Below are 21,553 nucleotides of genomic sequence, written 5' to 3' on the forward strand. Positions count from 1 at the left end.
GAAGCAACTTGTCCAAATATCACTCACAAGTTAAGATATTATTCTTGGGCAGAAGAAGTCCTCAAACTTCCTAGGAAATCAATGAATGGGAAATCTAGTCCCTTTTATCAGCCCCATCCTGCCAATGACATATGCCCTCACATGAACAGACAAAGGCTCAGGAATTTTTGAATGAGTCAGGGGCCTTTATAATAGGTAAACATCAACACTATTTACTCCAAACTACTGGTGTGTTTACCACCAACCACCCAGATTTAACACATGCCAAGGATGCTGTGTGTGTGTGTGTGTGTGTGTGTGTGTGTGTGAAGAGAGAGAGAGAGAGAGAGAGAGAGAGATTTTGTCCCAATTTTGTCCCAGCATACAATGTCCAACCAAAAGAAGGTGTTTAATGAATGCTTATTGAATGAATTAAAAAACCTGATGGATTACAAGCAGGAAGACACTAGTTTCGAAGAAAAACCATAAAGAAGAAGAAAGCCACACAGTATTGTTATGGCTTGGTACAAAATTCTCACACTGTGAATGTAACTGTCAAGGACAAGTGAGAACAGTGAGGGTGAGGAGTCAGAGTGGGCTCTTCATTCTCTCGTCCTCATTCAATTTAACTCCCTATTTTTACAAATGATAAAACTTAGGGTGGAATTGAGGATTGCAGGGGCAGCAAAGTGACCCAGTGGATAGAACACTGACCCTGGAGACAAGAGGTCTTGAGTTCAAATCTAGCCTCAGACACAATAATTACCTAGGTGTGTGACCTTAACCCATTGCCTTGAAAAATAAAAGATTTTGGCTTGCCCAAGGTCACACAGTTGGTGAGTGGAAGAGCGAGGACTCAAATACAGATTCTTTGACTCCAAACCCAGTGCTATTTTCCAGTGCATATCTCTGGCCTCCTCCCTTCCACCAGACCAGATCTGTGTACAACAGGCAAAAAGAGTTCAGAAAAGGCTTGAGCCTTCTGAAAAGAGAGAGGCCAGTAGCTTAATGACCCCCTATACTGAGAAGCAAGAATTAAAAGTAGGACTATAATAAGTATATAATCTGTCCCCCTTACCCCAAGATTTCTCTCTAAAGCAGATATCTTTCTTTCTTTTTTTTTTTTTTAAGGTTTTTGCAAGGCAAATGGGGTTAAGTGGCTTGCCCAAGGCCACACAGCTAGGTCATTATTAAGTGTCTGAGTCCAGATTTGGACCCAGGTACTTCTGACTCCAAGGCCGGTGCTCTATCCACTGCGCCACCTAGCCGCCCCTCTAAAGCTGATTTCTGAACAAACTATCAAAGTCATGATTAGAAATTATTTTACTCTTGGCAAGTAACATTTAATCTGGTATACAAGGAACTGCTAGGTGGTCAGTTTGATTGGAATGGAGAGTTTTCTCTCATTCTCTCTCTCTCTCTCCACACACACACACACACACACACACACACACACACACAAATAATTACTTGCAAGTTGTCTCCTTCATTAAGCTTCTTGAGGGGAGGAACTATACTTTTTTTTCCCTTTCTTCCTATTCCCAGCACTTAGTACAATTTAAGCACTTAAATACTTGTTAGAATAACACTAAAAGAGGTTAGCTAGGTGGCATAGTGGATAGAGTAACAGGTCTCTGGAGCCAAAAAAATTCATCTTCATGAGTTCAAATCTGGCTTCAGACACTTACTAACGTTGTTACTTTGGGCAAGCCATTTCATTCTGTTTGCCTCAGTTTCCTCATCTGTAATATGAGCTGGGAAAGGAAATAGCAAAAAACTTCAGCATCTCTGCCAAGAAAATCCCAAGTTGGATCATGAAGAGTCAGACATGACTGAAAACGACTTAATAACAATGACAAACACTATAAGAGTAGGTGGGAGCCAAATCACAGAGAGCTTTAACCTTGTGCTAAGAAGTTTGTATTCTCATTCAGTTTTGTTCAATGTATAGCATGGAAACAATGCAAAGACTATTAGACTGCCTTCTGTGGGGGGGGGGGGAGCAAGAATGGAGAGAAAATTGTAAGATTCAAAAAAAAATTTTTTTAAATAAATAAACAAAAGAAGTTTGTGTTCTAATCCTAGACACAATAAAGAATCAGTCAAGATTTCTGAGAAGCAGCGTCATGGCCAGCTCTGCTTTAGGAATGTCAGTTTGGCAGGCATGGGGAGCTTATTTGGTATAAACAACCAATGTGCTAATTACAAACAATTTTTTCCCTTCTCTTCACTGAAGAAAACTGTAATATTTTTTAAAAAGTGGCCTGGCCTGAGTGAGTAGCACAGAAGTACTAGATGAGCTCAGGAGATTACACATACTTTTGGCTGAAGCAATCAGGGCAGGTTTCTGCCCCCAAGTGACAGCTGCAAAAGGCTGCACATGCACACAACATGACTAACAAAGATCCTAGGCACAAGTACTTTACTTTGCATAGAGGAAAAGGGATCTTCCAGCAGGTTTTCTTTAGTAAAAAACAATTTATTAAATCTATTTCTGCAAAGTGGTTGCAGACAGGCAGGTTTGTTCTCATTCTCTCTCGATCTCTCTCTCCCTTTCTCCCCGCCCCCCCACCATGGGAGATGAGCTTTATTTGGTGCATAGCAGCACTACCCCACCCAGGAAAAATCCAGTATGATAATGGGGAGATCACAGCTTCAAGAAGTCCAGATCCCAGTGACACAAGGTATTTTGCTATCAAGTCAATAGAAAGCAGGCTGAGAAAACAGGGCTTCTGGCTTCCCCTACAATGTACAGTTTTAAAGGATGGTTGTTCAATATAGAAATGAAAAACCTTTAAAAGACTTAAGAATTCTGATCAAGGCAATGACCAGTCACAATTCTAGGAAATCACTGATGAAGCTTGCTATGTGATTCTTGACAGAGAAATGATGGACTCGGGTTTCAAATTGAAACTTTTTTTGAGCATGACTAATTTAGGAATTTGATTTGCTAGACTATGCTCAGTTGTTAGAAAGGTTTTATTTTTTCTTTTTTTTTTAATCTTTTTCAATGGGAGATAGGAGGGAGAGAAAATAAAGTTTTGTTCATTGAAAAAATTATTTTAAAAAAGGGTGTTTTTAATTTTTGTTTTTCCAGTTCTGACTAATGTTTTATTTTAGGAATATCCAGTAGCCCAGACTGCCAAAACCCTAACAGTAAGTCAATGGTCCCCTCCCCTAGCAGAAACATGGGCACTATCCTCCTACAGAATGAATACACTAACTTAGTTCTACCACAGAGGTCCCTCATCTCAAGCTATACACACCTTCAACTCCATCTCTGTCTCTCTTATTATCCTACTGTTCTCTCATAAAGTCAAGGATTTGTAATGAGATATCTTGTAGGGGTGGTGTCCCATGAACTTGGATAGGGGAAAATCTTACATCTTTGTTTCAATGGGACTGGTTTCCTTTTTAATCCTATGTATTTTATACATTTTTTTTCTTTTTAGTTTTTGCTAGGCAAATGGTGTTAAGTGGCTTGTCCAAGGCCACACAGCTAGGTAATTTTTAAGTGTCTAAGTCCGGATTTGAACCCAGGTACTCCTGACTCCAAGGCCGGTACTTTATCCACTGTGCCACCTAGCCACCCTATTTTATACATTTAAAAGAATTATATTGAGAAAGAGGTCTATAAGACTTCACCAGACTGCCAAAGTAGTCAATGATTCAAAAAAAAGAACCCCTTATTTAATCACAAGTAGAGTTATAGTTACACTGATTTCAGGTGCGACAGACCCTGGACAGCTGATTTTGGAGCTACTGGTGGGGGTGGGGGTGGGGGTGGGGGTCAACCAGAATTTCTCATCCAAAACTTTGCCAGGCAGGCAAATGTTGGGGCATGTTCTGGCATACTAGTTGTACCCCAAGTTCTCTCACAAGTGTCAGAAGTCCCACTGGGAGGCTTCTGAGGAGAGCATCAAAAGGAGACAAATCTCCAGTTTGTACAATGTATGCAACACCAGGGAAGAGTTGTTGTTCAGACCCTCACCCTCCCAAAGAATTATACGGAAAATATAAGCTATTGAGAGCAACAGCAACAGCTATTTATAAAGTCCTTCCTTTAAGGCTTACAAGGCACTTTTCTTATTTCAACTGAGCCCCAAAACTCTGTGAAAAAGGTAGAAAAGGTTATCATCAACATCATCATCATCATTTTATATATGAGAAACCAGCTTTGAGAGAGGTTCAGTGGCTTGTCCACTGACTCCCAAATTCTACGTTTTGACCTCCCCCCAGGACATCCTGCTGTCCCTCTAAGAAGTGACCCCAAGGCCACTAGTAAATGCCATTTAAGCCTTAAGGTCATATGGACAGAAGATAAATACCTCAAAAACCTATTTCTCCTCCCACTTATGGAGCTATTTAGAGGTGTGTCCTTCCAGAATGTTTATGTTAATAACTGGCAATCTAGGGATAATTTATGTAATCCATTTAAGCAAGGAAAGCCATGTTTTCTCCCCCTGCGGCCCCACCACTACCACTACCAAGGCAGTAGAAGGCAGAAGAGTCCAAATTCCATTCAATTTAGCACCTGCCCCTAGGAAGGTAAGCAGTCAGATATAACTCTGATCCCATGCATAAGAAGGTCTATAAATAGTCTCCCTGTACACAGACTCACGCAGTCCCTAGAGGATGCTGAACAGGGAGAACAAAAACCAGAAGCTATTTCTAGCCAGTACATCAAGCCTCCTGGAGCTAGGCAGAAAGAAGCTGCCCAGAGACCCTGCCAAGTACTCATCAACCAACCCTCCCTGCCCTGACTTCTCTAGACGGGTAACAAGGCAGACCCTTGAGATCCTAGGGTTTGGATTCAATTTTTTCGGGGGTGGGGGGGGTGGGAAAGAAAGGAAGAATGGGGGAGTTACAATGATAGACTGTGTCTTGCAGAGCTAAGAGCTAAGAGGGCAGCCCTTTCAGTCCCTAGCCACAAGCTGGGTGGAGAGAGTTGGAGAAGGACTCTGACCTTTCGTTATACAGTACTCCGCAGAGCATAAGCCCCAGACACTGCTTGGAAAAGCTTCCCCAGAAAACCTCAAACACCCTTTAGTATTTGCTTACAGGATCTCTGTACACCTCCTAGACGAAGTCTGGGAGTCAAAGCCCTGGATAAATTGCTCATTCACTTAGAGATGGGGCCCTCGCCCTGTAACATGAATCACACCAAGGCAGAGAACACAAAAGCTCCTTCTCTTCTGCCCACCACACCAGGGACCAGACAAGCAGAGCCCCAGCTTGGCTGAGAGGAAGAAGGGAGGGATACTGTTGTTGTATCCTCCCCCGAAAAAGAACCAGTTCCTACAGAAGGTGAAAATGGTGGGATCCCTTCCAAAAGATAGACTGAGGGAAACTAGATGAGGATGCCTTTCTCTTTGGGGAAGGAATTGTTCAAACACTGGAGCTCTCAAGTCTCAGGAGAGAGCACAGGAAAAAGTTATGTCAGAAAATTTCAAATGTTGAAGAGGTCATTGTTTGGAGAAAGTATATTTTGTTTTGTTTCTTTGTTAAAGCTAAATCCTAAGAAGATATATAATATATATATATGACAAAAACAGACATCTTTACAGTTAGGAGAGAGAGAGGAAATGTTAACTGGCATCATATACCTTGTCGCCAATTGTAATGAACGTCCTGGAGTCCAGGTTCCTGGGAGGTCTAGAAAGAAAAAAAGAAAAATCCCATGAGTCTTTTCATTGGGGCTTAGCTATAGGTGAGCATCATGATCAGAAGAGAACAAGACAACATCACAGGATGAACACTGGGTGAAGATCTGGGTTTCTATCCCAGCTCTAATTCTCAACAGCTATGTGGCCCCAAGTAAATCACTTGACATTTCCAACCCTCAGTCTCCTCTTCTGGAAAATGGGCAATTCTACTTCCCAAGATTATTGTAAGCCTCAAAGGAAATGATGTATGTAAAACTCTTTATAATTATAGAAAAGTGGTTTAGTAGTCACAATCATCAGAAGAGTTTCCCCATTCACTATGAAAACTGACACCAATATTTACTCACAAGTGAATGATCTCAGTCTAAATTACATGTTCTAACCCATAGTAAGGTGTCAAAGAATTCAGTGTCCTCTCCTCTTTCCTCCCCGTTCTGGCTTATTTCAGGGTAGACAAAATACAAACTCATCTATCTTTTTTTCCAAACTATTCATATTATTTCTCCTCTCACACATTCTGTGTGACTCCAGTTCTCAAGTCCCAGGTATAAACCAATTTGTTGTTCTCCATAAAGAACATCCCCATCTGCCTCCACTAGGCCTTTCCTTTCCACAGGTTGTCCTCCAAGCTTGGAATGCCTTCTCTCCTCAGCTCCATCTTGTAGAAATCCCAAGATTTCCTTCACAGACAACTCAAGGTGCCAATATCTTCAGGATGCTTGCATTTAGTGCTCTCCCAACCATCCTCATACCCCAAATTACTTTGCAATTTGTCTAGATTTTGTACATATCTGTCTGCATACATGGTGTTCACCTCCTCTACAATAACATAAGCTCTTTGGAGGAAGGGATTGCTGACCTTTATCTTTACATCTCCAGCATCTAACACAATGCCACTGAACACTTGGTAAATTAATGGAAATATTCCAAGAGCCAAGATGAGAAAGGGTACTGGAATGGAGCATTTTATAAGGGGGTAAATACTATATCAAACTCTGACCAAATGGCCCTGTTTTCAAACACCCATTTCCCCAGAATGACAGCTTATGCCCATCAAGTTGTATTGGTGGGAGGAGGCAAAGGCTCAATTAAACAGAAGTGAAGATCAGACTTACTTTAAAAGTCTGAATTAAAGGGTCACACAGGGATAACTGTGGTAGCCTAAAAACATTTCAGCAAAGCAAAAGATATCAAATGAAAAAATTTCAGACAGAAGTGCCTCTCAGAAAATCACAATTCCAAGGGGCGGAATCAGGCCTGTCTTCAGGCCTCTTCTATTTTTCTTCCTGTTCATGCCAACTATAAAAAAAAATAGCTTTTTGGACCTCAGATAGCATTATATTTACTATTTTCTAATGAAATTTATCAAGGACTAGCTCTTTTATACTATAGATTATTTGTGTTTAGGTCACATGCCCCAACCGATTGGAAGTTTTGAGGGAAAGAACCAACCAAGCTTTGCATCTCCTCCCCCCCAAGTACAGGGCCACGCAAGTAGAACAACCTGATTCGTGTTGAACTTTAAGAGCCCTCCCCACTTCAACTGCCACTTACCAAAAAAAACAAGAATCAGTATGTGGGAAACTTACGTTGGGTTGGAGATGGGTAGCTTGCAGGAGGTACATGATATTTTTAAATCCTTCCTGTTCTTGATTTTTCCTGCAAAAGAAAAAAATTTATATTCCTTAAGGTTTATAAAGATCAAAAACTCTATATGTTTTATTATCCTTAGAAAGGGTTCATAGATTTACCCAAACTGCAAAAGATGCTTGGGATGTTAAGAAAAAAAAATTAAGAACCCCTGAATAAACACATATAATAATAATAATAGTTGGCATTTATATAGCACTTTATATATCTTATTTCATTTGAGTCACATAACAACCCTGCTAGGCAGGTACAAAGAAATTATCCTCATTTTACAGATGAGTCTTGAAATTATGAAATGACTTGCTCTGCTGTAAAACATACAGTGAACTGATGTTAGAGGCAGAATGTAAATCCAGGTCTTATTGACTCCAAGTCTAGCATTCCCTATACTATGCCCCTCAATATAACACAACCTTTCCAGGTTTCTGTTGTCAATGCAGAAAATTCTGGTAGTACCCCAGACTTTGTATTTCCATTAATTATATCCCAAAGGACTTCAAGTCTTCTTCCCTTCCTCCTGAGGAAAATCTTCCCTTCTTCTACTTCCCTTTCCTTTCCCCTGCCTCTAGTCCTCATACCTCCAGCCCCAGTCCCCCAACCATCCCCACCCCCTACCCCACCCCACCTGTGTCTGCCTCCAGGAAGGCCCCTCTGCTATTGGGAAAATATATGAAATTTGAAGTATGAAGGTAAAATAACTGTCAAGGTCAATCTCAGAAGCTGGTGTGCCCTCCTGAAGTCTTTGTCCCCTGCTCATACTACTAGCCCATGCCTCAAGCATGAAGTAACTGTAGACCCACAGCCCCTGTCAATCAGCTTCTCCACCTGGTCGGGCATTCTGGGGGCCAGGCAGCTGTCAACCTCCATCCACCTAGTTCGCCACAGAGACCAAGACATGACTGGGCAGGCACGAGAAGAGAGGATCTGGCAGCCTGACTGATGAGGGGGAACTACAGCATTGCAGTCTTGTGAGATGATGCCATCTCTTTCATAAGGCAGGAGACTAAGGAGACGCCATTTCCTTTTCAGTTATCAAAGGTCAAAAAGTGAGCTCCTATGAAGAGTCTACATTAGCTTGGAGTCACCCTCAAGTGACATTTACCAAGTAATGCAGGGCTACCTTAAAGTTAGAAGATCATAGGTCTAGTCCTGGAAGAGGACTCAGGGCTACTAGAGCTTATTTGGAAACTGAGGCTGAGGGAGATCAATTTACCTAAAGTTACCATAAAAGTTTGTATTTACTGAGATTTAAACTCAGGTCCTCTGACTGAAGAATCAGCTTTTTCTATTATACCACACTGCCTCGAGCCATGATTCCTTCAACCCAGCCTTGGTTGCCTCTTTCAGGGGACCTCAGCCCAGAATTTCCAAGCATCAATTACATACCCCATCCAATTCCTCACTAAGATTGAAATTTTTAGACCAGCTTTGATCAAAAGCAACTCCACGTAACATAAAGAAAGTTAAATTCTCTTCTCTGAGACAAGACCACTGGCTTGCATTGTATTAACCCATATTTTTCCCATCCTTCCATCCCCCACCTCTTCAACAACCTGGTCACCAACACGAAGACTATTCCCTCCAAAGCTAGAGCTCTCCTCTGGAAATGAATTATAGCAAGATAAGTTTCCTCTGAATTCCTAGAACTTGCTACCCAGCAAAAGTTTAAAATTCAAAAACTTTTGAGAGAAAAAAATTGATTAAAAAAACAAGTTTGCCAGACAAGCAATAACAGAACTGACAGAACACTAAACTAAGAGACAAGAATCTACCATTTCTTTATCCAGTTCGGTTAGTGACTTGGTGGTAGACAACTATCTCTGTGTTTGTTTTCCCCATGTGTGAAAGAAGGGTCCCATTTGCCCAACAATGACCTCATTGAGGTGAGATGGGGGAGAATGAGGAGAGAATAAATGAGTCAAAGAATGAATGACTCAGGGTTTGTGATTCAGGCACTCAGAAGAAAGGTACTAAAAAGTACACTTTTTTCAGGAAAAAAGTAGAAGGGGCCAGAGTAACCCAGCTGACATAGAGACAGACCACTTCCTCCTAAGACAGATCTATCACTTCTATCCAACACCAGAATAAAAGGGGTCACTGATGCTAAAGAAAAGAAAAAGGTTATTGTTACAGTAAAAGAAAAGCCATGACCTTTTACTCTGGACACCTACAACATAGCTTATTATGTCGTAGAGAAAAAAGGCTGCTCTCCCACTATCCTTTGGGGGCAGCCATGAGTGAAGTCATTATAGGGCCACCAAACAAAGCTTTCTGCTCTCTTCTCTAATGAAGTTCTAAATACAGTCGTACTGAATTATCCTTCTGGGTTCTGCAGTCTTCATTAGAAATGGGAATACTACAAGCAAAATATAAGAGGCAATACAGAAGGATAAGAAAGGAGTGGAGGCCAAGATGAAAAGATAACACTAAGAAAAGATGGCACCTTTAATCCAACTATTAAGATTGACTCCCATCAACAATTCATTTTGTCTCAATAAGCATTTATTAGGCACCTACTATGTGCCCAGCCCAAGACATGCTAATCAAAGAAAGACAAAAATGAAAACAATCCCTGCACTTGAGAAGCTTACAAATAAGTCAGTCTGCCTTGTTTCTGGAATTCAGATTCCAGATTCAAATGTGGAGAAGAAAAAAAAATGGGTCAATTTATATCCGTCAGGGTCTAGCATCTCAAATTTGGGTTTTTCATTTGCCTAGGAAAATAGACAGTTATCTTATATGATCTTAAGACTCAATTCTTTCTTGAAACTTTGAGATTAAGCAACTTGCCCAAGGCTACAAAGACAAGAGCCCAAAAAATCTGAATGTAGCGTACTATCCATGTACCAATGTGTGTATCAGTTTCATCTCCCCAACTTCAGCTACTGAGGGTCAGGATTCCATGTTATAAGTTGCTTTCTCATTCAGGGGCGCTGCTTTTAATCATCAAACATTCAGAATGTGTGGAGTACTCAAAGTCCTGGGATCTCCCCAACCCATAACTGACAGAAAGACACAGAGGCTGGGAGCAGAGTGCCCCTTACCCGTTGGTCTGCTGCCTGTCTCTCTCAGTGTGGAACACTAGAGGTCGCCATGTCCTTGGACTTGTCAATGGGCCCCTGATTTCCCCAGGCTGTTGGGGACAGGAGAGCCCCGGTATAGTCAAAGCAACACCCCCACTCCAGTCTGCACTACTCATCCTCCTGTTCATCCTCCTCAACTCCTTTAGGAAAAGTTCACAAAAAAAGAGGTCTAGCCAGAGCATGGTGTTGGAATCATGACTATCAAAGTTAATCTCCTAAGGACCAGACTATTATAGACAGAAAGGATCCACAGTCCAATTCAATTCAACAAATATTTATTAAGCATCTACTATATTCAAATGAGTGCTAACGGCAACCTAATACCAGAGTCAATGGTTTCCTATTACCTCTAGGTCCAAACAAAATCCTTTGGCTTTTGTTTATGTTCAGTGTTTCAGTCATATCTGACTCTTGGTGACCCTATCTGGGGTTTTCTCGGCAAAAAGACTGGAGTGTTTTGCCATTTCTTCTCCAGTTCATTTTAGAGGTTAGGAAACTGAGGCAAACCAGGTTAAGTGACTTGCCCAAGATTACACAGCTAGTTAGGTTCTGAGACTCAGGAAGATGATTCTTCCTGACTCCAGGACCAGCACTCTATCCATGGAGCCCCCTAGCTGCCCTTTTAATACCCTTCATAATTTAGCCCCTTCCCACCTTTCCAGCCCTCTTACACCCATGCTTTCTGTTCAATCATCTGGTCTTCTAATTTGATACCCCATCTCCCTCCTGACTTCATGCACTTTCACTGACCATTCCCCATGCCTGGAAGCCTGCCTCCTCATCTCAACCTCTTGGCTTCCCTCAAGTGTCAATCAAAACTCCACCTTCTGGGAGAGACCTTACCTTTTCCAGGTTTCCTTAATCTTATTGCCTTCTAAGACAAGTTCCAATTTATCCCCTACACATCTTGTTTGTGGCTTATTTGCTGTTTCTTCCATTAGATTATGAGCTCTTTAAGAGCAGGAACTGGGTTTTGCTTTTCAATGGATCCCCAAAGATTATTTATCACAGGGTAAGACTGCTACATAAATGCTTATTGACTGACTGGGTCAAATGTCAACTGATTGCTTAATACTTATCCAATCTTGGGCAGCTAGGTGGAGCAGTGGATAGAGCAGTGGCCCTGGAGTGAGGAGGACCTGAGTTCAAATTCAACCTCAGACAATTACCTAGCTGTGTGACCTTGGGCGAGTCACTTAACCCCAATGTCTTGCAAAAATCCCCCCCAAAAATACCTATCCACTCTTGTCCAAGTTACTTAGACACTCACAAAGAGAGTCCTTATCCATAAAAGAAGGGAGTTGAGTCAAATGGTCTCTGAGGCTTCCTCTGACTACATCCATGATCCTATCCAATGGAGAGGTGGGTGGCAGGTGTGCATTTTGTAAGACATTACAAATGTGGAACTAAAAACTGGTGTAATGTTGTCAAAGAAAAATCTGAAAGAAAAAGATGAGTTGGTTCCATGGGAGAGAGAAGGTTAACTGCTACATAACCTGGAGTGCTCCACTGTTATCCTCTCCATGGCAAGAGAAATCAAGGAAGGCTCCAGCACATTGAGAGAACCCAACCTTTTATGGGAAACTTAAGGAAAGAACAGATAAGAGATACATAGGATGGGCAGCCACAGATGGGTTGTAAGTTCAAAATAGCCCCAATTATCTCAATTGGTCCTCCTGGAAGGTAGATACAATTATTATCCCCACTGACCTAAGCATGAAAAGCACAAAAACATTACCTGAGAGAAGCAGCTGGTTATATTAAAGAACAAGCCTCAGAGAGTAAGAGCAGCTTTTCCATTCTCAATCTCTGAGATTGTGAGTAAGTCACTTAACTTCTCAGTCTCAGTTTCCTACTCTATAAAATGGGGATACTAATGCTCATGCTATCTTTGAAGAGCTATCTCAAAGGAAATGTTTTCCCAATTTATAAGTGCCTTAAAAACAGAAGGTAAAAAATAATAATAATAATAATAATAATAATAATAAAAAGAAGGTAACACCCAGAAAGCAAAAGAACAAGAAACTAGGATGAGAGAAGATTCAAGGAAAGTTGAAGAATTACTCGATTGATCCACAAATCAAGATGAACAAACTTAGTGATATTATATATCATTTAATATTATAAACACATTACATAACATATAGTATAATAGAAAATTATGTAACAGTATTATAACAGACTTCTCAAAAGCATATTGTCATAGTGCTGAAAAGAGCTTAGGCTCAAAAAATGTGAAGCAAGATCAAATGCACAGCAAATCTTTCCGGAGAACCAGAAATGTTAAAAGGATCAGGTCAGAAATCAAGCATGTTAGAGGTGACACTCTCCACTAAAAATTTTAAGGATTCATTGGAGAGAAATTAAATTCCACAGTAATGACACTAACAGTAAATTAATGCTCTACTATATGAGATAGGGCTCTGTTTTTTGTACATGTCAGTATTTTCTGACATGTCCAACTCTCAGTGACCCATTTGGGGTTTTCTTGGCAAAGATACTGGAGGAGTTTGCCATTTCCATCACCAGTTCATTTTATATATGAAGAAACTGAGGTACACAGTATTAACTTACTTTCCCAATGTCACAAAACTAGTTGGCTAAGGTCATATTTGAACTCACAATGACGAGTTTTCCCAATTCTAAACTATCCATTGTGCCACCTAGCTGTCCCTGGGTTCTACTATAGCATCTGATGGCAATCCCCAGGAGATACAGTGACCTGATCACCCTGGGTGCAGCCCAAGGCTTTGTCCTGAGTTATTTCTCTCTGGGATCTCATTAGCATCCATAGGTTCAGTGATTATCTCTACACAGATGACTTGCCAGATCTATCTAGCCCTGATCTCTTTTGAGCTCCAGCATCAATCAATAAGCTATCATCTACAATGATTGAAAGAAAAAGCAAAACCACAGCCCTTACTCTCAAGAAACTCATAGTCTAATGGGGAAAAACAACATGCAATCAAGATCTATGTGGAACAGAATAAACTGGGGCAGTCTTAGAGGAAAGAGGACTAGGAAAGATTTCTTGGAAAAAGGAGGGTTTTAGCTAAGATGTGAAGAAATCCAGGAAGCAGAGCTGAGGAGAGAGCATTCTAGACATGGGGGAGAGCCAGTAACATGTCTGGAGTCAGAAGATACAGCGTCATGATTGAGGAGCAACAAGAAAGCTAGAGTCGGAGGATCACACAGTAAGTGGAAAGGCAGGAAGAGGTCAGGTTCAAGAGGGTATTGTAAACTAGAGGATTTTACAATCCTCTGAATCCCAGAGGGGATAAAGAACAAACTGTCTATCAGATATTTCTAACTGAATCTCTTTTAGGTATCTCTTTCTCTTTTTCCTCACAGTTAATTCTTTTAAAAATATGGTTTTTTTTTTCAAAGGTATCATCATCCTTTCAGTTACTTTTGCTTGCAACCTTGGCATCATCTTCAAATTTTCACTTTCAGAATGGTAAAGTGGGTGTCTTACAGGGTCAGGGTTCAAATCCTGCCTCTGAAGTTTGTTACCTGGGACCATAGGCAAGTCCCATATAGATCTGTTTCTTCTTCTGTAAAATTTCAGACTTCTGAAATTCTTTCCAGCTTGAAATCTCTGATCCTATGATTCTCATCTCCCACATCCAACAATGGTAATGTTTTGTTGTTTCTCCCTCCACATCCCATTTTTCATCTGTCCCATTCTCTTTAACTTATACTACAACTACCCAGCATAGGCCCTCCTTGCCTCTGGTTGGAACTTTTGCTTTTTTTTCCCCTTGGAGGCAATTGGGATCAAGTGACTTAACCAAGGGTCACACAGCTAAGTATCTGAACCCTTATTTGAATTCAGGTCCTCAAGATTTCCAGAGCAGTAGTCCATTCATTGTGCCACCAAGCTGACCCCTGAAATTCCTACAAAAGCTTATCCTTTTCCTTGGTCTCCATATCACCTTTCCCCTCTCCAACCATTCTCCTCAATTGTCAATGGAATACAATTGTCAATACAATCATGGCAAGTGATACCACATAATATGAATGTGGTATAAATATACAGTAGTAACACTGCAGAACAGTCTAAGACAAGCTTAAGAAATACAAAGTGATAATGAAGATGGAGTAATTTTAAAAAAATACAGTTATATAATGAAGGGTGTTAGGGGTAGGGGATCACAGAGGTTTCTTGTAGGAAGTAGCATGCAAGCTAGATTTTGAAGGGTGGCTAGAGGTGGTTACAGTTCAGAAGTCTGAACACTAAACCTCCCCCTCTCTTTCAACTAAGCATATTTCTCTTTTAACAGGGGAGGGGATTGGGGCAGCTATGTGGCACAGTAGACAGAACACCAGCCCTAGAGTCAGGAGGACCCAAGTTCAAATTCAGTCTCAGACACTTTCTAGCTGTGTGACTCCGAACAAGTCATTTAGCTATAATTGTCTATAAAAAGAGGAAGGGAAGGAAAGTCTGCCCAGGCAAGCCCTTAATATAAGAAAATGGCATGCAAGGGAAAAAGGCAAGGGACCTGGAAAGCATTCGAACAAAGGATCCCAGATCTAGATGGAAAAGATATGTAAGAGGATACCTAGTGAGTCCTGGGAACATTTTACAGCTGAAGTAAATATGGCTTAAAGTGATTAAGTAAATGACCAAGGACACAGTAATACTAAGCATCAATGAAAGAATCTGAACCTAGGTTCTCCATCTTCAAATTCACTGCTCTTTCCCAGGTACCAAGCTGGAAATTGACTTCATTTGATTACCTAATAAATTTGGAATTAGAAACAGAATTCTTTCTTTCCACCTGTAACTTAAGGGGGAGAAGAGGTTAAGATCAGAGCAGAAGAGAAGTATCTTGAAATGAGAAAAGGATTACAGTCCTCTCCACTATCTTCAAAGATAACCTGTTGCCTTGAGATGGCCAATTCAGACCAAGCACAAGAAAATAAAAAAAGTCTCGAAGTCAGAACAGCTCTAGCTGAGTACAGTATCACAAGCCCTTTGGGTTTCACTGAATTGGAATTGGACCTTGTTCTCTGTCCTCAGAAGCAAAAAAGAGACAAGGACCCTTGCTACGCACCCAGCCCTCTGCAATCCTGTAACCTCTTTTCTCTTCTTCACATTATTCTCCATTCTTTGCCTTTTCCTTCTCAACCCAGATCACAAAGAGAGAACCAATAGCTTTTACTCAGCTGCAAGAGGGAGAGGTCTAAGTCTAGAGAAAGTCTATGCCAGCACATCTGCAGACATAAGACATGGGTTCCAATTTGTAAAGAGGTGGGGGAGTGGTAGTGACAATCTGAGTCTGTTCCCCACTTCCTGCTGGGCCCAGAAAGGACACACATCCTTTCTTCTGCAGGAATCCAAGAAGGACTCCCAATATGCATAATTAATCCCCCTATAATAGTGAGTTGGGGAAGTCATATAATAGAGAGAAAACTACAACGGGGTGTGGAGCCAGAGGTCCAAGCTTCTGCTTGGTTACTGCTTTGAGACCCTCAGAGGCTTAGGTCTCTCTCGGCTTTTACTCTCCTCCTCTATGCCCATGAAGACCCCAAAGAAACTGCCCATCTGAAATTCATCAAGTAACAATTAGGAGTTATACCTAGAGCTTTCCTCCAGAGGTCTAGAAGTCTCAGAGAATCATAATGGAATATATGCCTTACCTATGTAAGGAAGAGGAGATACTTAAACACAGCTTTTACAAAGTAGTCACCATACCTCCATCTCCTTAGACTCACAACAATCCTATGAAGGTGCTCACTAAGGAGTATCTTTGGTTCCATTTTACATATGGGGAAATGAGTTCAGATTGGTAAAGTGACAGGTTTTTCAACCATACCATAGCTAACAAATGTCAGGATCCAGATATGAATGCAGGTTTCTCCTGCAGCAGAATATAATGCTCCTTGATTATTTTGTTTTTGACTCTCAGTCCTCAACATCTATCCCGGTGCAGGGACTTAAAGGTCTGCTAAGTTCTCCCCATTATACTGCACTGCCCCAAATATCTCTGTCACTCCAAATACACTCACTCACTCCTCTTTCAAGAATAACCCATAAAATTAAGCCTCCTGAACTACCCTCCCCTGGCCCCTCAGTGCCTGAGAACCCATTGGAGTGGGAAGTACCCAAAGGTCCAGCTGTTCCAAGGCCACTCTGGCCAACAGGCAAGATTCCCTTCCTAAGAGCCACCAACCTCCAGGTCCCACTAACTAGGAAGATATAAATAAAAGCAGCTCAGCTGACCTGGGGTGAAGATCAATGCAGTTTTCAGTGACCCAGGAGAAGAAATTCCCACACTAATCTGTATTGCTTTTTTAAGTTCTTTCTTTATTCAAAAATTCAAGATATAAGCAGCATGGCAAGGAGTATTGTAAAAGGCTATAGGATGTCTGGCACAACAGAGCCAGGTACACTCTCCTCAGTCTTGGGTCACCTCCCCACCCTCCTCTTCAATCCATCCATTCATTAAACAAGCATTTACTGAACACCTGTGTGTGTTATATAGGAGGTACAAAGGCAAAAACAAAAGTCTCTGCCCTCAAGAAAGGGGGAATAGGGAAAAAGCAATATCTACACAGAAAAGTGAATGGAAAACATTTACAAAATAAATAAAAGGTAATCAAGAGAAGGGAACTAGCAAGTGAAGATATCAAGAAAAGCTTCATGTAGGAGATGGCACTTGAGCTAAGCCTTAAAGGAGACTAAGTAGCTTGACATTCATGAATGAACTTGCAATAAGGAAGAATCCTATCCCTGCTCCAGCCCCCCCCCCACCTGAGAGAGTTGTGACCTGGGACAAGTCACAGTACCTCTCTCTCTCTCTCTTAACTTTTGGCAAAATGAAGGGGAAAAGGGATGTGAGAATGAATCTAATGACGTTCCAGCTCCAAGTTGATGCTTTGATGATCCTAAGAAGCAGGTGAGGAGGGAATGCACCCTAACTCTTACAAAGAAGACAAGAGGATGGAATATAGTATACCAGGGACAACCACTTTGTCTAGAACATAGATTGGTAAGATAAAGAGTAAAACACAGTAGGCCCAGAAGAGGTAAGCTGGAGCCAGATTCTGAAGGGTTTTAAATACCTAGTCAAAAAAAAAAATGTGGGGGCAGCTGGATGGATAGAGCACCAACCCTGGAGTCAGGAGGACCTAAGTTCAAATTCAACCTCAGACACATAATAATTACCTAGCTGTGTAACCTTGGGAGAGTCACTTAAACCCACTGCCTTTCAAAACAAAACAAAAAAAATAAAAAAATGTGTATTTTATCCCAGAGGCAAGAGGGAACCACTAAACTGCTAAATTGGGGGCAGATTTCTAGGCTGTGAGATTTAACTCCCCTCTTAAAAGTTAAGTCATCTGAAATTTATCAAGTAAAAAATTAGGAGTTAGACCTAGAGCTTTCCTCTAGGGACTCTGAAGTCCTAGAGAGTCATTAATGCCATCACCACCAGCAACACTCCAGGGACACACTCACATGGCCAAGAACTTTCCAGGACAAGAGGGCCATGTTCCTATTAAAGCTTAAAACTGAATTAAAATGGGGGGGGGGGTTAAATTGAGGGAGTACTTTGTGTGTATGCAACTAGATGTACATGTGTACATATATAGATATACAAAATCTAATTTTTATAAATCATATTCAAATTCATTAAAAAGCTCACAATTTCATAAATCATTCAGGGAATCCTTTTCCCAAGAATTCTTTTGGGATGCTGTTGGGTAATAGGCACTAGATTTGTAATCAGAAGACCAGAGTTTGGCTCTCAGTCCTGCTATTTATTGGTTATATGAACCTGGACAAGTCATTTAACTTCTTCTTGGTATCAGTTACCTCACCTGTCAAATGGGAGTGAAATACATGCATAACTTACCTTTTAAGAGATATAACATATGAGGCTATTAGGATAGTCATCCTGCCATGCACAATCAATTTAGTGATTTCAATTTTTTGTTTTGTTTTGGGGTTACCTCCCAAACAAGGCATTTATGTTACAGATAGGGACAATGGAAGCTCTGTGAGTAACAACATGTATGTTCCTAAATCTAGACCACACCTTAAATCAGTGACCAAACCTAAGTTAAAACTCAGGACCAAGGGAAGAACAAAAAAAACCATCTCTCCCAAAGGACCCACCCTCATCTCCTGTCTTCTATGGAAGTTACCTGATGACCATCAATTTCTCAGAGGCAGTGCCTGGTGTGTAACCATGAAGTTGAAAAAAGAAACTATGTGGACTATGCATAAACACAAGGAAAACTTCAAGCAATCACTTCCAAATTTTACAAAATGTAAAATAAAAACATCACAAAAAAATAAAGCATAATAAAACATTTATGGGGGGCAGGGGGCACTTCCAATCTAATAGAAATTTTTAGTCAATAGCCAGTTTTGAAATCATGCTAGCTCACTATAGTTTTATTGACCCCACCCAAATCTGATTTCTTCTTTCTTTAGCACTTTGTTACTGTCTGCACAGTAAATACTTGCATTAAGTGAAAAATTGCTAGTATGTTGTCTTATAAATAATATGCCATTTTATGTATATATTTCAGCTTTCTAATTAGATTGTAAACTCCTCAAGGGCAGAGCCAGTCTTCTACTTCTTTTGAGAGAACCTAATATTCCTAAGAATCAACATGCACTGTTAGAGGATATTAATACAGGTTTGTGGATTCGCAATTATTTTACATACATTTTCTCATTTGATAGTCCCATATTATTTCCCTCTTATAGAGATAAGGAAAATAAAGTCAATAAAGGTTAAGTTATTTGCTCAGGGTCATGCTGCTAATGAATTCTTGGAGTGGGATTCAAATTTGATTCTTCCTGATTCCTAGGCCAGCACATACCCAGTGAAATGCCACTACATGGCAGGAGTTCTATTTTATGATTTTTGTTATGTTCAGTTGTTTCAGTTATGTCTGATTCTTTATGACCCCATTTGGAATTTCCTTAGCAAAGATACTGGAGAGGTTTACCATTTCCTTCTCATTTTATAGCTGCAGAAACTGAGGCAATCAGGGTTAAGTGACTTGCCTGGGGTTATACAGTTAGTAAGTATCTGAGTTCAAACTCAAGAAGAGGAGTCTTTCCAACTCGAGGCCAGTGCTCTATTCACTGTGCTACCTCACTGCCCTAAATTTTTTAATTTTAAATTCTGATAATTTTCCAAGATCTTCCTAAAGATATCAAAAGGATCTAACAGAAGCCCTTACTTCATTCAATGGATTAAAGTACCTTCAGAGGGGTCCTCTGTCTAAAAAACTTGCAGGACTCCAAATATATAATTGCAAGTCATCCACCCACTAGCTCCACACAGAAATCAGAGGAAACTACAGCAAATCCAGGGATGGTAGTAGCATTCACAAAGAGAAAAATAGAAGCCTGAAAACACTTTTCTCTAGACAGAGAAGCTCAATGGAGTAAGGCAATTTGGAATCAGAAATCCTGGTTCTGAAACCTGGCTTTACTACCTACTATCTGACCTTAAGTAAATCATGGAGCCACTCTGGGTTTCAGTTTCCCCTGCTGTAAAATGAAAGGTTGGATTCGTTCCCTTTTCATTCTAATGTTTGACGATGTGTGTCTAAGGCAACTCACAAATCAGAAAGATAAAAAAAATTTAAATCTCTTTTCCCAGTTCTATGACAAAATATATTTTAAAGAGATTGGGAAGTCACTACCCCCCCTCTTAGTTAACTGCATTAACTCCCTATTACATCTAGGTTCAAATAGGAACTGTTTTTTGTCTTTAAAGTTCTTTACAATTTGAGCCCCATCCTATCTTTCCTATCTTTCCAGTCTTTTTTTCATAATTCTCCTTCCCCTCACTGTGATGATCCTACCCAACTTGCTGTCCCACTATGCTCCATCTCCCCTCTTGGTGCTTTTCTACAGATTGTCTCCCCAATTGCAAAGATCTGAATATCCTTTTAAGTCCTTCCCCCACCATCTCTTAGTGCCTTCTCTTCAAAAGTTACCATGTATCTCTCTGCTTTGTAAGAACCTTAGAGAGCATATGCTGTCTCAGTTATAATATCAACTTCTTGAGTACAGAGAATATTTTTTTGCTTTTGTCTTTGTTTACCCAGGGCCTAGCACAAAAACAAACATTAGGCACTTTTAAGTGCTTACTGACTGATTGGATCCTGGGAGTCTATGACCCTAGAGGGGAAACTATTTCTTCAGCAAACACTGACAGTCTATCTTTTGCAGAGCAAGATACAAAATCTAAGTAAGATATATGATTCCTGGCCTCATGGAGTTTAGATTATGGGAGAGGGGAAAAATGACAAACAGATAACAAAAAGACACAATAATAATACATGATAAGTACATTAGAAATGTGCAAAGCATAGTGACAGGGCTTCTAAGTATGCTTCAAACTGGGAGTGAAGCCATGGTCTCCCACAGTCATTGCTCTTTCCACTACATCATCCCACCCATTAACTGCAGAGCTCATCTCTGCATCTCAGGAGGATAGGGCCCTGTAAAGGATATGAACAAAAGAACTACAAATGATGACTAACCATATGAAATCATGCTCCCAATCACTAATAAGAGAAAAATAAAAATCCAAGCAGTTCTAAGTTCTCAAACCCATCAAATCAGCAAATATGACACAAGATGGAAGAGGTTGTAAGAAGAGAGACCCCACTGGCCTATTGCTGGTGGAACTGTGAATCAGTGTAGGCATTTTGGAATTATGAAAATAAAATGACTAAAATGTCCATGCTCTTTGACCTAGAGATTACATCACTAATGTATCTCAAGAAGGTCATGATAAGTAGCTTAAATGAACTGATACAGAGTAAAGTAAGTAAATCCAAGAAAATACACACATTGACTATCACAATGTTAATGGAAAGAACATTCAAAAGTGAATGCTTGTATAATTACAAAGAAAAAGCAATGTCTCAGAGCTATGAGAAGACATGACTACCCTATTCCTTTGCAGAAGTCAGAGGTTCATGGGTGTAAAACACTGTACTTATTTTCAGGTGGGTTTTTTTGGATATATTGAACCATTTTGCTGATTTTGTCCACTTTTTTCTTTAAATATTTTATTTGTACCACTGTAACCAAGATCAAAAGAAATGTAGTAAATTGGGAAAGGATTTTTACAACTAGTATTTTTGACAAAGGACTCATTTCTAAAACAGACAGAGAACTAAGTCAAATTTGCA

The 21,553-nt window shown here is 40.4% G+C and overlaps 1 protein-coding gene across 2 annotated transcripts in view; it reads right to left on the reverse strand.

The window, feature by feature from the left end:
* Nucleotides 1-21,553, reverse strand: part of MAP2K3 (mitogen-activated protein kinase kinase 3) — a 74,882-nt gene that overhangs the window by 16,088 nt on the left and 37,241 nt on the right. For both annotated transcript variants that reach the window (XM_074205336.1, XM_074205338.1), the window contains 2 exons: nucleotides 7,235-7,304; nucleotides 5,586-5,634 (listed from right to left, as the gene is read on the reverse strand). In XM_074205336.1, the coding sequence (XP_074061437.1) occupies nucleotides 5,586-5,634; nucleotides 7,235-7,304 (119 nt within the window). The remainder of the gene's footprint in view (nucleotides 1-5,585; nucleotides 5,635-7,234; nucleotides 7,305-21,553) is intronic.

The sequence above is a fragment of the Macrotis lagotis genome, chromosome X, assembly GCF_037893015.1.
Source record: "Macrotis lagotis isolate mMagLag1 chromosome X, bilby.v1.9.chrom.fasta, whole genome shotgun sequence".
Classification (NCBI taxonomy): Eukaryota; Metazoa; Chordata; class Mammalia; order Peramelemorphia; family Peramelidae; genus Macrotis; species Macrotis lagotis.